This window comes from Chelonoidis abingdonii, chromosome 7 (genome assembly GCF_003597395.2).
Source record: "Chelonoidis abingdonii isolate Lonesome George chromosome 7, CheloAbing_2.0, whole genome shotgun sequence".
Taxonomy (NCBI): Eukaryota; Metazoa; Chordata; order Testudines; family Testudinidae; genus Chelonoidis; species Chelonoidis abingdonii.
This window is the reverse complement of record NC_133775.1, coordinates 19,041,063-19,054,323: the sequence shown is the minus strand read 5'-3', so window position 1 is coordinate 19,054,323 and position 13,261 is coordinate 19,041,063. Positions and strand designations below refer to the sequence as shown.

Here is a 13,261-nt window from a genome sequence, read left to right as displayed (position 1 = left end):
AAACTGAAATAAATCCGTGTATTTTCACACGGCAGAATATGCCAGTATCTTCTATTCCCAGTACACATGGAATGCTACATACATGAGCAAGCATCTATAGCCAACGTTCTTGGAAATAACTAAGCAAGACTTACTCCAGCCAACTTCAGCTGCATTAGATTTATCACCAGCAGGCTGCTACACTTCCCTCACTTTGCCAGAAGTTAAAAGCCTGCCCTTGACAAAACCTATGTTTGAGCCGAACTAGACATAAATACAAGATAGCCTCAGCTATGTTAGGCCTAGAGCTCAACAGATCCCAGTGCTTAACAATCTAGAGGAGTACAAAGTGAAATGGGAGCACAGTTCACTCATTGCTCTGCATCGAGCGCTAGGCTCTTTGGATGTGTGTTATTGCTTTCTTAATAGTAAGTTTCAGTTAAGGGTCTATCCAAAGCCCATTTGAAACAATGGGAAGACTCCCATTCACTTGAAAAGGATCTGGAAAGAGCCCTCAATGTTCATCCAAAATCAAACTAACCAAACCCCCAAATTAGTCTAGTTTCTCCACCTGCACTGAGAATGTGGAAATGGCTGAGAAAATGTGACAGTGCTTGATGGAAAAAATACACCTCTACCCTGACATAACACGACCCAGTATAATACGAATTTCGATATAACGTGGTAAAGCAGTGCTCCAGGAGGGCGGGGCTGCGCACTCTGGCAGATCAAAGCAAGTTTGATATAATGCAATTTTCTCTAGACCGTGGTAGGATTTTTTGGCTCCCGAGGACAGCATTATATTGGGGTAGAGGTGTACTCAATTTGAATGCCATCAGTTACTAGAGAACGTAAGTCTTAACTCCCACCCCTCCTTTAGGGGAAAAAAAAAAGCCTTATGGGCAGTAGAATCTGCCACCCACTTTACCTTCTCCCAGACATCTTTGTTAGTTTGGCTACTGTGTATTTATTTTTGAAGTCAAATAGAAAGCATGGGACTCGATATGAGTAACTCTACATGTCTTTACACACAAAAATTCAAGCAGATTTTCTTTGATGAGTGAGAAAACAGTTAGGCCTCCCTCACATATACATATAAATATCATATATTTCAGGCACAGTGGTTGTTCTCTGTGAATGGGTTTTTTTAATTAGAAATATTAATACGTTCCCAAGGATTTTACATAGCCAGAGCACATCTGTGGAAATGGGAATTTTACCTGACAGTGAAAGAAGTTTGCTGTGCTAATGATTACCATTAAAAAGGATCTACATCTGGGAAATAATTCAAAGATCTGGCAACTCATCCCCATAATTACATATTACAGGTAATAAGGGAGGTAAAGGACAGTGAGTGGAAGAAGCAAATGAAATGTAATGATCAATTTCAGCAACCACTAAGTAAGTGGATTTAAAATACAGTATATGCTATTTGATCGACATGGTAAATACTTTTAATAACACACTGCCCTGCCCAGGCTCCTGTCAATGTGAGCAATTTAGACAAAAAAAAGAAATATGTAAACTTAAAAAAAATAATATAAAGGATTGTATAAAAACAGACTTACTTCCTTGCAGTTTTGTGCCATTGTTAGTATTTCGTATTAATTGAAAAGCCTTTTGAAATCCCACTGCATGCTGGGTAGGGTTGTCGGATGACTTTATACTGCTAACGAAGGTGGACATCTTCCTTTTTGTCTCACTAGTGGCAGGAGACAAAAATGTCTTATAGCACTGATCCAGTGAGCAGGTTCTTACTGTGTCTGCCACGGTTAGCACTGAGATCTTAAAAGAGAAGAAAATATATTGGATTATTTTACTATTTATAATTCTTTATGTACTGATATAGCACACACAATGATAAGCCAACAGATGAGTTTCTGTGGATTTAAAACCAATTGTTAAAAAATAAAATGCTTGAGGCATAAATCCATCACACATTTGAAAAGGATTATATTTATGCTGATTAAGGTAAAGAGAGACTCTGGCCTTTTTTTTTTCAGATGAAATCGGCTTCATTCTTCTCACACATAATAGTTACCCTACTCTCACAGGCAAAAAATTCTAAGCAAGCTACAGATATCTCAACCTCAAATCTGCAGAGAGCATTTTCAATAAATCTCCAGTGCCTACAGAAAAATGGAGTGCTTGTGGAAAAAAACTAGGAAATTTCCATAGGTAAACATAATGAGTTCTATACTAACTTACTGTACTTTTACTATTTTATTGAAAGTAAGCCAAATTCACCACCACTTTTTATCCTATGGATAAATTAAAGAAAGCAGTGATAATCCTTGCACTATTAAATGTATCAGTAAAATACACTTTATGAAAGAAGTGGCATACTTTATTATGAGCTATGACTGATGCAAAAGTAGTGACAGAATAAGAACACCGCTGCATACTGCAACAGCAGTAAATGTGTGCCTGTAAAACAGATTTCAAAATTACCAAGTTACTGCCATAAATAATAAAAGTGTTGTTTTAACTTATAATAAATGTTTCTCCTTCATATAGCCCCTGATTCAGCAAAACAGTTAAGCACATGCTTAACTTTAAGCACATACTTGAGTATTATGCTGAATTGGAACCATAGTACCTTCTACTATAGGATTTTAAAACTCTTTCCGTGCATTAAGTCTTATTCCTATGTTACAGATGAAGAAAATTAGGGCAGAGAAAGGTAAAGTGACCCCAATGTCGTGCAGAATGTCTGCAACATAGCTGCAAAATGGAACCCAGCCCCTGAGCTTTAGCCTTCCTCTTCTCTTATCTAAACTCTCTAGCAGCTTTGCAGACGTTAATTATGTTTCACACCATCCTCGTAAGGTAGTGAAGTAAATTATCTTCATTTCACAGCCTGGAAAATGGTCTCAGAGGTTAAATGATTTGCCTAAGGCCACTTAGGGTGCCAAATGGTAGAGTTGGGATTAGTACACGGCTCTCCTAACATCTGGTCTTGTACCTAATCCACTGTATTCATAATGCTTCCTATTACAAAATGGTTACAAAATGTTTCCTAAAAAGTTGAAAGCATTACAGATAAATAACTCAGAAATATGATTTTGTTTTAGATAAATGTAAACAATCCCCTCCCTCCTCCCCCCCAGGATGGTTAAAACTAAGGAAAGACACACTAGTGGCTTAGTGCAAACTCACCTTATCATGTTCATCTATAGAGCTCAGAATAACCTGAGCTGCATCTTTGGCGATTTGAAGTTGTGTCTCTGTGACTGAAGCCCCATGGTCCACAATGATAACTATGTGCTTAGACTGGGGTCTAACCGTAGAGACATAGACAGGTCTGAAATGACACAAACATATGGACATCATGATGACCTCTCAGCTCACAGTTTCCATAGTAGTATACAATTGAAAATAAAAGGAATAATTGCTTGGCTTCATGAAATTTTACATTAGCAAAGAATACCTTGAAAACTTAACCTAATGAGTTTACGAGTAGTGTTGCAGGGCTAGGAAGCATTAGTCAGGTAGCAGGGTTCACAAAGACAGCGAGATAAGGTCCGTGCCCCGAAGAGTTTACAATCTAAAGTCCAAATCCTGCAACCACTTACTTTTTACTTCAGGCCTTTGAGTAATTCCACTGAAGTCAAAGGGATGATTCATGCGAGTCAAGTGAAGTTTGCACATAAAAGTGTTTGCATGATTGGAGCCTAATTTGACAAATGACAGGGAAGAGGAAGGACAATAACAAGGCCACACAGTGACTGTTTTGGCAGATGACGTCCAGAAGTTCTACAACCTGTAATTTTTGTAGAAGTGTATTAACTCAGTGACACAGTCTGAACAAGTGCCCTGCACAATAACTGATTAAAAGAAGATTCCAGATACTATAGAATGATCCACACAACTGACACAGTGGCTAGAATATTTAGACCAAATAGTCAAGTGTAAGTACCTGCAGATTAGGCACTTAAATCCTGATTAAGGCACTTAACTAAAAAGGGTTGCTCTTCAGAGATGCTGAATGCTCACCTCCCACTGACTCTAATAAGAGTTGGGGGTACTCAGCACCACTAATAATCAGGTCTCTTATTTGGGTGTCTGCTTATGTAGGTGCCCAATTTTAGGCCCTAATTTTGGAACATTCGGCCTTAGTTATCAACCAGCAACTTGCAGTGAATGACCTGTTTTGTTAAAGCATCAGCGGTGACAGTGTTCAGGGAAACTGTCTGTAACTATCTCAGCACACACAGCACAAAGATTTTGGAAACAGAATGAGTAAGAGTGACAAGGAGTAACTGCCTCATGAGTAACTTCATCATGCATCTGACGAAGAGAGTATTCACCCACGAAAGCTCATGCTCCAAAACGTCTGTTAGTCTATAAGGTGCCACAGGATTCTCTGCTGCCTCATGATGAACGCTTGATGCAGTCAATCTTTACCATATGGAGAGATAAATACAATACTGGATGTTTGCTGGTTACATGACAAGTAAAAATCTGTGCAAGCTGTGTATAATTGCGTTAGCACAGTAGGTTTGGTTTAACACAGTGAGAATAAGGCTCCTGCCAGGAAAGGCTTTTCTATGAATGCATTGGAATGTAATGCACATAGATCATGCTCCACAAGCCCTTCTTATCTATGCATTTTTAAACTGGATTATCAAAATTTGTCAAAGTCTGCTAAAGGCACTTAGTGTTTTTGTGTGTATGTTTGCCAACATCAAACTACTTGGTGAAATGTTCAGATATAGTTTGATACCGTGAGGTATGTGAGAAAGATTTACCAAAGATCTCTTTTCAGGGTCTCAAAGCTGGAACAAATTAGAAGGATCTTGAATAAGAAGTAAAAACAACAGAACCCTTTTCCCTGTTAGCGTAGACCTAAAACTACTTGACTTTAAGCATGAGTTTTGGGATCTAATTTTTAGTACATCAAAATCACCCACAGAAGTCTTATTAGAGGAAATGCAGAATATTTTAGAAAAGGCATTGAAATAAACAGCTGGCACAAACCAGTTCTTAATTATAGAATAGGCTGCAGCTCTACAGCGGTATTCATACCTATCATTTACATAGTACTTCTGATCTTCAAAGCACTTAAAGGTTAACTAGTTCATCCAAGAAACTCTCTCAGGTAAATACTGGTAAAAATATTTCTAATTTACTTATGGAGAAATTGAAGCAGAGATTGAGTAATTTGCACAAGGTCAGAGGAAGTCTTTGTCAGATCTGAGATTAGAACTCAATTATTCTTGGCTCTCAATCTTTACACCACACTCTTCTTAGACCACAATATGTTCTAACAAGCCCAGCCACTCAGATCATACATGATGACTATGGGGTGAACACTTACATATTAGATTAAATTGCTCAATTTTGACAGATAAGCAAAACACATTTTTCAGCCTCTATGATCATCTCTCTCTTATATGGAAATATTCCTGTATGAACTAATACCTCCTCAGTAAGATTCATTATCCAGCAAGGTCAGCTAATATACAAGAAGAGAGTCAAAGGCGACTAGATTTTCTCAAAAGACCACCACGAGGTGCCTTCTTATGCTGGCAAGCAAATTACAAAGCTGTAAGGCCTTCCTAAGTAGTCCATTACTTCTAATGTTAACAATGCATTTTAAAAAAATGTAACTAAGAGAATTCAGAGGCCTTTCTACAGAAGGGAAGTAGGCCTCAATCCTGCAGTCTCCAGACAGGCAGAACTTCCCACTGCAATCAGTGGGGAGTTCCTTCCGAGAAACAATTGCAAGATCAGGCCCAGTAACTCTGCATTACAGCACTGCAAAGGAGTATACATTTCAAAATGGCAGATGTGAAATTCAGTTGTAGGTATAACTTCATATTACAACCTCTCACCAGGTTGCTCTATGCATTGGTGCTAAGTGCATATAGTGAAGGGCACGAGAGCCCAGGGAGGAAAAAAATTGTACTGAAACTACTTTCCAACAGGGTTACATCATAAACAGATTATTAGCATGGCTATCTGAATCATCCAACCACTTATTCCCTAGTTTATTGTTCAATTTCCAGGGAAGGCTCCAGGCACCAGCATAGCAAGCGTGTGCCTGGGGCGGCAAGCTGCGGGGGGCAGCGTGCCAGTTGCCATGAGGGTGGCAGTCAGGCAGCCTTCAGCGACATGCCTGCGGGAGGTCTGCCGGTCCCGCGGCTTCGGCAGTAATTTGGTGGAGGGTAACCCGAAGGCAAAGAATGGCGGCAGATCACCCATAGAAATGCCGCCGAATCCGTGTGACCAGCGGACTGCCTGCAGGCGTGCTGCCAAAGGCCGTCTGACTGCTGTGCTTGGGGTGACAAAAAACAGAGCCTCCCCTGTCAGTTTCAAGTACGTTTCCTAGCAGAAAATGAAGAACTGATTTTTTTACCATCTTCTGCGTTTCTCTACCATCTATGAAATGTTAGCAGGCTGAGGCATTACTTACAAATGTTTCCTGGCTGTTAAGGTTATTAAGCTGAAGCTAGGGAGAGGTGAGTGTGTCTAGGGGTAACCTTATTTTGTCTTTCCAAGTAAAATCTCTACCGAAAGTTTGATTTGCTGATTTTTAGAACAACCTAAAGATTCAACATTCATGAGGATTTTTTAGAAAAACATGATGCTGGATAGAAAACAATATTTTGAGAATATAGTTTTAGCACTTGGTTCCATCTGAACACAAAAAGAATAAAATCATACCTGCTACGGTGTTCGTAACTTCCCTTACAACGGAACTTGTGTGCTGGAAACACAGTAAAAATGCCTTCTTCTGAGCTAAAGTATTGCCATTTAATTCCTGGGTTAGACTTCAGATTGTCAGCAAGAACTATGGAGTGAAAAGGAAAAAAATGAATGGGACTGGAAAGGAAAGTCAAAGGAGATGCGTGCATTTATACATGGCATCTTCAAAATACCTCACGTTTGCATAAATAGCAAGAATATAATACCTAAAGCCAACAACAAGTATTGGAAGACAGATAAAACTTCACGTCTCACAATCATGTACGTTCCTGATTTAACTTCTAACATACAAACTGTTCAGTTTGGTTACGTCCTCAGTAATACTTGAATATTTTTGTGTGGAGAACACCACATTTTCTGTAGCCATTGTTTCACTGCCATGAACTCGACTTCTTAGTATACAATGAATTGTAACAGACTGTAACAGCTCCTTTAGCACATCTGGACATTTCCTTAGTACCTGCATTCTCCATACAATTCATAAAGCTGCTCTTTGACCCATTGTGAACATGCAGCTTCTCTTGGAAGGCGTAGTGCACATACAAAATGTCTACTTTTCCCAAGGATGAATCTCCAACCACTCAAATACTTGTAGAACATCACCTCCTCCAAATTCCCAAAGCACTAGTACATTATTTCCCTACCTGATGGATGATGGGAAGAGTGGCCCATAAGGAAAGAGGGCAAAGAAAGCTGCACAACCACCAATCTTTCCCACTGCAAACATACTACTGCTGTTGCGAACAACTCCCTGAAAAACGTCCTTCTTTCCCCTCCAGCTCAGAAGAACGTGAGAGCAGTTCATCTGTACATGGCTACAAGAAAGCAGCCTGCAAAATAACCTTCACTTTGTTGCTTCAATACACAGCTCGGCCTACTCCAGGAGCACGGGCTGCCTAACAATAGGAAACCAACAGGGGAGGAAGGGAGAGAGAACAAAAACACAAACAAAGCTACATTAGCGGGAAGAGGCACCCACCAATGGGGGAGTTTCCACAAAAATAAAATGGGAAGCACTGCACTGATCTGTAATATGGAGTGGGGGGGTTCTGAATTAGGAGGCTGTTTTTAAAGTGATTGCCCAAAAATACACCTGAAACCACTAGCTCTTTTGTAATCCTTTCACTTGAAAATGGCTGAATACACACTTTACAGATAAACCAACACCACAAAAGTAAAATCCATCGCCTTGCCTAGCAGTACTGACTGCAAAATATTGATGACTGAGGTTACGTACTTCTTGAAATTCAAGTCTGTGATGGAAACAATGATAAGCAAGTTATATGCAGATGCTACTATTACAAATAATATTTGGGCGGAAAATGTTCAGAGAACCTTAACTCAGGATGACACAGAAACCAATGGATACTATGCGTCTATAGAAAACATAAGTTGAAAAATTAAAGGAAAGTCTATTATTTATATAGTTTATACATGAATCCTCCCATGTATTCTGGTCCATTAGAAAAGTTCATTTACTTTTCTTAGTAGCAGATCATGAGTGCGCTGAACATTCTTTATACCAGAATAGCCTAAAAAAGTAACTAATAGATGACCCTTAATGAGGCTATGGCTTGATCTGCTAAAATCATCTGGTTTATATATTTTCATGATCTGGTACAAATATTTTGCGGAACTTTCAGTAAATATGGTTCCCGTCATTCAGGGCTCAATAATATCTGGACCTGAGTGTGCGCCGGACGGGATTAAAAGGATGCAAGAAGCTTTCTCCCAACTATACCACACCCTCATTTGTGCAAGGATGGACACCAGTGATGGTCCCTGAACCCAAGGATTGCTTCAAGCTTCCAGAAAATCCTTCACTATAGATAGGGCCCTACCAAATTCACAGACATGAAAAACGCGTCATGGACCATGAAATCTGGTCTTCCTCCGTGAAATCTGGTCTTTTGTGTGCTTTTATCCTATACTATACAGATTTCACGGGGGAAGACCAGCGTTTCTCAAATTGAGGGTCCTGACCCAAAAGGGAGCTGTGTGTGTGTGTGTGTGTGTGTGTGTGTGTGTGTGTGTGTGTGAGAGAGAGTGTGTCACAAGGGGTTATTTTAGACAGGGTCACGATATTGCCACCCTTACTTCTGCGCTGCTTTCAGAACTGGGTGGCCAGAGAGCGGCAGCTGTTAGCCAGGCGCCCAGCTCTGAAGGCAGTGCCCTGCCAACAGCAGCACAGAAGTAAGGGTGGTAATACCATACCATGCCACCCTTACTTCTGCGCTGCTGCCTTCAGAGCTGGGAAGCCGGAGATTGGTGGCTACTGATTGAGGGCACAGCTCTGCAGGCAGCAGTGCAGAAGTCAGAGTGGCAATACCATACCTTGCCACCCTTATTTCTCCGCTACTGCTGGTGGTGGGTCTGCCTTCAGAGCTGGGCTCCCAGCTAACAGCCACCACTCTCCAGCTGCCCAGCTCTGAAGGCAATGCCATCACCAGCAGCAATGCAGAAGTAAGGACAGCAGTACTACCAACCCCTTCCCCCCCCCCCCCCCCCAAATAACCTTGTGACCACCACACAATTATTTTTGGGTCAGGACTCCTACAATTACAACACCATGACATTTCAGATTTAAATAGCTGAAATCATGAAATTTATGATTTTTAAAATCCCATGACTGTGAATTTGACCAAAATGGACTGTGAATTTGGTAGGGCTCTAACTATAGAGAACAGAGCCCTGGCCCTGTCACCCTGTACCAGTTAGCAAAGCTGGCCGCTTGCCAGGGAACACAAGCTCTCTGTCAAATGGGGATACAATGCCCACACTCCTGAGCTGCAGTGGCACCAGAACCTCCTACCTTGAGCTATGGCTTTAGGTTGTAATTATGCACTTTGGCCTTTATGGGCACACAATTTTATTTTAAAAATTGTGTGTCCTTTTTGCACAAAACAATACTGTTCATTATAATCAATCACCATCATGGTCATTGTACCAGGCACTTTTATAGCACTTTTCATCCAAAGCTCTTGCAAACCCTTTTTACGGTAGGTTAACATCATTGTACTCATTTTACAGATGGAAAGTGAGGACCAAATAAGCACAGTAACTTCTCCAAGGTCATACAGTGAGTCAGCAATAGAGCTTGAAACACAGCTCTTGGGGACAGGATCCCGAAGCCCTACTCCAGTACCTAGAGCATGTTCATTCATTCCTTAGACTGCACTTGCTTCATTATTAAAATAAGAAGTGTTTTCAACAAAGTTTTAATTTATGAAGTGAGACTTAAAAACTTTAAGTAGACATTTAATCCTAGAAAAGAAACAGCTGCCGGACACTACAAAAAAAGTCAGCATAACAGCTGTATGCCAGTAATTTATACCCAATGACATTAACAAAACAGACATGGCTCAGTGAGAAACACATATCATCTTGTCTGTCCATGATAAGGTTGATATATATCTATATATCTACAATCAAGAATTATTAATATTGGATGTTAAACTAACATTATTTTACAGACATTACAGAAATCCGGATTAAGCACACTAAATTCAAGTCACCAGAATTAGACACTCATATTCGTACCACCTCTGACAAAACACATTAAAACCATGAGTCCTGGTCTCCCGAAGAACTACACCTAGAGACACAGAAACAGCACTTGGATTGTTTTTTTCTCTTACAGTCATATGGAGATTTCCTAGCTGTCACTTAAGGTGCATACCTCTCCTGTTACCAAAAAAAGACTGACACAAGATGAAGCAAGGAACAGATATGCAGCACAACTGCTAAGTTTCTCCTACAGATGACATTAGACAGCTGCACTCCCACTGATCCTCTTAAAGCAAGAGGAAAAAACACTAACAACTCACAGAAGAGGGAGAACACCAACTCATTAGCATAAGACTCCAATTTGTATGCAATCAGGACAACGACCGGATTCAATTCCACGCAAGCCAAATTGTCCTTTCCACTTGTGACAAACTAAAACCAAACTTTTAAAAGCTGAATTACTTTAGCTTTTTGCCTAACAGTGTTAACAGTCAGCTTTAGATGGATGCATTTTGTAAAAAAAAGTAGATTTCTTTGTGTTACAAACGCCTCCTTTGATTAGAAACTTGAAAGAATTTTGGGAAAAGATCTAATTAACATTTCACCTTTATTAAAGAATTTACTTCTTGCATTTCCCTCAGGATGGATGCTGAAAATAGGCAAGTCAGTTTCCTGTTCTGGTTCTCATACATTATCAGGATACTGCAGTATTCCGGATGGAATCAATGCAGGGGACTATTTCAAGCCACAAACAGATGATGTACTTCCAATACCTGGTGGAAGATTGTTATCTGAAGTACATCCTCAATAGCTTAGCAGCTTCTTGGGTTTCCCAGACTGTTTGTGACTATATGGCTTCTCTCTGTCCAGCTCAGTGCATTTATCTTGTACAGTTATTGCTATTTTTGTCCTTTATCATTACGTGTATTTCAGTAGTGCCTAGAGATCCCGAACAACCTCAGGGCTCCATTGTGCTGGACACCATACAAACACACAGTAAAGAGACAGTCCTTGATCAGAAGATCTTACAACCTAAATTGAAAAGACAGACAAAGGACTAAAGGGGATGCAGAGCTGAAGTGACTTGCTCAGAGTCTCACAGTAGGGTCAGTGGTAGAACTGGGAAGACAACACAGATCTCCTGACTTCTAGTCAAGTGCCCTATCCACTGCCTCTCACTTCCTCTTTCCTCTCCAAATAATGATTTAACTTTCACACAAGAGAATGAAGCTGAGAATTTTGGCCTCTCTCTCACTCTCTGCGGCTAGCCAGCAACTGAGGTCAGTTGCAATGATCAAAGTGACTTCTCCAGATGTACAAGTAATCAGCATCTATGGACTTAGCATTCTCAATTGGAGGGCTCACCACTCTAGAATTCATTTGCCCTGAAGGTCAACAAAATTTGTGAATATTGCTATTTCCCAAATGTTTTCTGAGGCTTTGTGGGGTTGGGAATTGTTTTTCAGTGGTACTTTTGACATGTCAGCATAACAACACCATGATAGTTGCCCTGTGCATGTTAAAAAACAAGCAAACCCCCAAACCCTAGTAATTAGCTGACAGGATGCAAATTGTAGGTAGAAACTTTGTTTAGCCATTGTCAAGATACTTTCTCTGGGATGAGAGTGATTTATGTGGAGTAGAAATCCTGCATGATCTGAAAAGTTTTAGTGTTGCCAACTTTTGCAATACTATTGAGTGTATCATGATATTTCATGTTTTTCTTTATGTCCCAACTCCTGGAGTCATGTTATTAGGTGTCATTTAAAAAAAATATCTAGAATTTCTAGTCCTCATCATTGTGGAGAAAAGCTTGAAAACATGAACCATTAAGGCTCAAAAAACAAAAGGCACATGAAGAAAAAAACCCAGATCTAATATTTTTAAATTTTCATGATTTTTAAACCAATCATGATTTGTGGAGCCTGACTCACAATTTTTGAACACTTAGGGTTGGTAATGCTGAGTCTGTCTCTTAAACTCCTCGTCATAAAAAAATATAGGATATAGCACTCACACAAACCAGTTTTGTACCTCTTTCCCCTCCCCAATATTAGAAAGTAGAAAAAGTTACTTTTTTTTACATTTTGAAACAAGAGGTTCAGCATCTCTGAAAATCAGGCCATCAAAGAATGTGCAGGAATGTTTTGTAGCAGAGTACTGAACTTCTGTTCACTATTTTAAACTTGCATTTTATTATTAGTTTCCCTGCCTGGCAGCAGGTTTTGCAAGTCACAAGTACGGGCTGCTGGAGAGAACTGCTGTGTTGTTTAGTGGGTGGCAGATCAGAATGTTAAAAGACTGCCAGCAAACAATTTAGCTGCTTCCTTCTGGTACAGGTGTGGAATAACTGGTGGAAGATGTCAGAAGTGTGTTCAGCACTTTTTTGGGCTCTGCTCTTAAGTGAAAAGCTCATCGTTTATTTGAAGATACTACAGGTTCATGTATGTGCTATGCCATACGTTTGAGCTCTCAAGAACTTGTGAACACTGGACATTTAAATTAAAAGGTCATCCATGTAGATTTTGGGATTTAACCACTTTTCAGTATTGAGAAACCCCCAACTGCAGTATTGTGCCCAGTTCTGGGCACCACATTTTGATAAAGATATGGACAAATTGGAGAAAGTCCAGAGGACAGCAATAAAAATGACTGAAGGTATAGAAAATATGACCTATGAGGAAAGTTGAATAAACTGGGTTTGTTTACTCTAGAGAAGAGAAGACTGAAGGGGGACATGATAACAGTCTTCAAGTATGTAAAACGTTGTTATAAAGAGGAGGGTTCTCCTTAATCATCGAGGGACAGGACAAGAAGCAATGGGCTTAAACTGCAGCAATGGAGATTTAGGTCAGACATTAGGAAAAACTTCCTAATTGGACAGATAACCTAGGGAGGCTGTGGCATGTCCCTCATTGGAGATTTTTAAGAGCAGGTTAGACAAACACCTGTCAGGGATGGTCTAGATCAGTGGTCTCCAACCTTTTTATGCCCAATATCACTTTTTGAATCTAAGGGCAACTCAGGGATCTACCCTGCCCTTTTGCCGAGGCCCCGCCCCTTC

The 13,261-nt window shown here is 40.1% G+C and overlaps 1 protein-coding gene across 3 annotated transcripts in view; it reads right to left on the bottom strand.

The window, feature by feature from the left end:
* CACHD1 (cache domain containing 1) overlaps nt 1-13,261 on the bottom strand; it is a 204,844-nt gene that overhangs the window by 57,388 nt on the left and 134,195 nt on the right. For all 3 annotated transcript variants that reach the window (XM_032795472.2, XM_032795473.2, XM_075067673.1), the window contains 3 exons: nt 6,649-6,775; nt 3,139-3,283; nt 1,548-1,764 (listed from right to left, as the gene is read on the bottom strand). In XM_032795472.2, the coding sequence (XP_032651363.1) occupies nt 1,548-1,764; nt 3,139-3,283; nt 6,649-6,775 (489 nt within the window). The remainder of the gene's footprint in view (nt 1-1,547; nt 1,765-3,138; nt 3,284-6,648; nt 6,776-13,261) is intronic.